At 46.5% G+C, this 2,500-nt stretch overlaps 1 protein-coding gene across 1 annotated transcript in view; it reads left to right on the top strand.

Annotated features, from left to right (window-relative positions):
• Positions 1 to 2,217, top strand: part of LOC143035861 (uncharacterized) — a 3,002-nt gene extending 785 nt beyond the window's left edge. The window contains exon 2 of the mRNA XM_076202954.1: positions 1 to 2,217. This exon is cut by the window's left edge and continues 349 nt beyond it. Within this exon, the coding sequence (XP_076059069.1) occupies positions 1 to 846 (846 nt within the window). The 3' untranslated portion in view covers positions 847 to 2,217.
• Positions 2,218 to 2,500: the final 283 nt, after the last annotated feature.

Here is a 2,500-nt window from a genome sequence, read left to right as displayed (position 1 = left end):
GCTCTAACGCCAGGGGCCTCCGGAGGATGTGCTGAAAAAGAGAACGGCAACGAGGAGAACGGCTACGAGGAGAACGACTACGAGGAGAACGGACAGGAAGAGAACGGCTACGAGGAGAACGGCCACGAGGAGAACGGAAACGGTTATGATAACGGCGAAGAGGCTGAGGAACTTGACCAAGAAGTGATCCTCCTGCCCGATCCTGGTCAACAACAGATCCCTGATCACGGACAAACCCAGGGGCCAGTTATTGAGTACACTGCTACAGAACAACCCCAGCAGCCAGGTCCTGTGGAGATCATCCCGGAACAGCCCGTCCAGCCAGGTCCTGTGGAAATCTTCCCAGAACAACCCTATCAGCCGGGTCCTGAAGTGGTCCTCCCAGAACAGCCCGTCCAACCAGGTCCTGTAGAAATCTTCCCAGAACAGCCCCTGCAGCCAGTCCCTGAAGTCCTTCCAGAACAGCCCGTCCAACCAGGTCCTGTAGAAATCTTCCCAGAACAGCCCCTGCAGCCAGTCCCTGAGGTCCTCCCAACAGAGCCCCTGCAGCCAGTCCCTGAGGTCCTCCCAGTAGATCCCCTACACCCAGGCCCTGGGGTCCTCCCAGTAGACCCCCTACCGCCAGCTCCCGAGGCACCCCAGACTGGAGCAGTCACCGAACCGCCTGCGACTGGATCGGATGCGTTACTTGGAATTCCAGGATTCGAAGGAACGGTCGACGACTTTCTTAACATGCACGGATTCCAGGGAATGCCTGGGTTCGGGAACGTGAATTTCGACGAGCTTCCTCCCTTCGTCAGGGCCCGACTCCTGGCGCGCGGTTTCTTCGGGCCCCAGGGACTGTAAAAGTCGCCTCAACTGGCGAGAACGCCTCGGTTTGGTGAGAATGCCCGACGTGTGTCGACTCGCCTGGAGAGGGGCTTTTCAATGTGGAGGCGACGCCGTGAGACAGGAGTTTCTGCTCGTGTAGAGGGAGGAGCATCACTCATCTCATCACACTTCACCGGAACACTGTCGTCGTCGATCACCGACGGACCCCCATGAGCAAGATGGACAGAAACTCGATCCACGTCTAGTTATTCTTAGTTCGAGTCCTCGGACGTTCAGGCAACAGTGGACATGAAGTGCCGTAAAGACAGCGCGACATAAGTTGAAGCCACGCACTCCAAACATAACTGATGCCATCGACGCTTGAGAATTCGGGCTAAAGATGGGCGGAGGACAGATTAGATTTTGTTTCTCGCCAATCTGGCTGTCAGTATTACATCTTTCTTCTACAACATCCAAATACTTCAGGTGGTCTTTCTATTCGCGGGAGTCGCTGCAAGTTCTGCATCATTTTCTGACACTGGAAATGCGAGTGTTGATACCTTCATAACAATATAGGAAGTTCTAGTATTCTTGCTATAAAATTTGGAGATCTGAGGTGCACACAAGAAACTGTCAAAACCCTGGTTCTACCAAACAAGGTAATTCGGTCTAATTGTCGCTTCTGGATTAGTTGTGACAAGATAAAAGTACCACAACACACACTAAGGACTGCGTTCAAAATATCTTAAACAAAGACAGAGGCAGGAAGAAGACCTGAAATCAGCATGAAGTGAGAAAAATGTCGAGCAGGTCTGGGTTTAAGAACTGGTTCTTTCCTTAAGCGATTAAAATTGTTTTGCATTGAAAGATATGAAATCTACGACTTGGGCAGGTTAATGGAAATCACCTTTCACTAAAAATTCGAAAGACAACTGTAAATATTCCTGTACCTATCACCAATTGACTTTATTGAACTGAAAGGAGGGCCTTGGATTTCAAAATATTAATCTATTTTGGATGTTACATGACAAGGCGATGTTGCTGCTTCTGTTTCCAGTTCGTCGGTGGAACGTTGAGGAACAAGGAAGACGACACCAAACACTTAAATGCTCTTCATAAGAATGTCAACCCCTTTCTACTTTCCAGTTGATCTTGAGCTTCCTCATCACGATGGCATAGCCTTCCCCCCCTTTTTTTGTGTATATGTATTTGAGTCTTTCTTCCCATTTTCTTTAATCTTAATTCTTTTCTCTCTGTCCTTCTCCCATTTTCCCTCCCCGATTTCTTTACTTTCCTACCGGGCATTATTCCCCCTAATTTTTCTATTGTAAATATATTTGTATATTTTTGATAGATCATGTAAATATGTGTGCATCACTTAAAAATAAAAACACATGATATCCTTCATCTCTTTTTTGCAAATGATCCTTCAACTGCATAGGAGAAAAATACTCGGCTCTGTGCCGCACACTTGATATAAATATTTTAATATTTCCAGCCTACATAACCAATATCTAAGTTTAATAACATCAGAAAATTTTATTTTTGCTTCCTTAACGTAGTTTCACTCTTCAAATGCATTTATTGATTCGATAGATGTAATCATGTTACTTGAAACCAGTTAAGAGCATCTATTAAGTGAAATATTCGTATTATTATTCCTTACTTAGTAAAATGGGCGACTTGCAAG

Source organism: Oratosquilla oratoria, chromosome 19 (assembly GCF_046742065.1).
Source record: "Oratosquilla oratoria isolate Oo_2021 chromosome 19, ASM4674206v1, whole genome shotgun sequence".
NCBI classification, from domain to species: domain Eukaryota; kingdom Metazoa; phylum Arthropoda; class Malacostraca; order Stomatopoda; family Squillidae; genus Oratosquilla; species Oratosquilla oratoria.
Note: the sequence above shows the minus strand (reverse complement) of the source record. Positions and strands in the feature narration are given on the sequence as shown.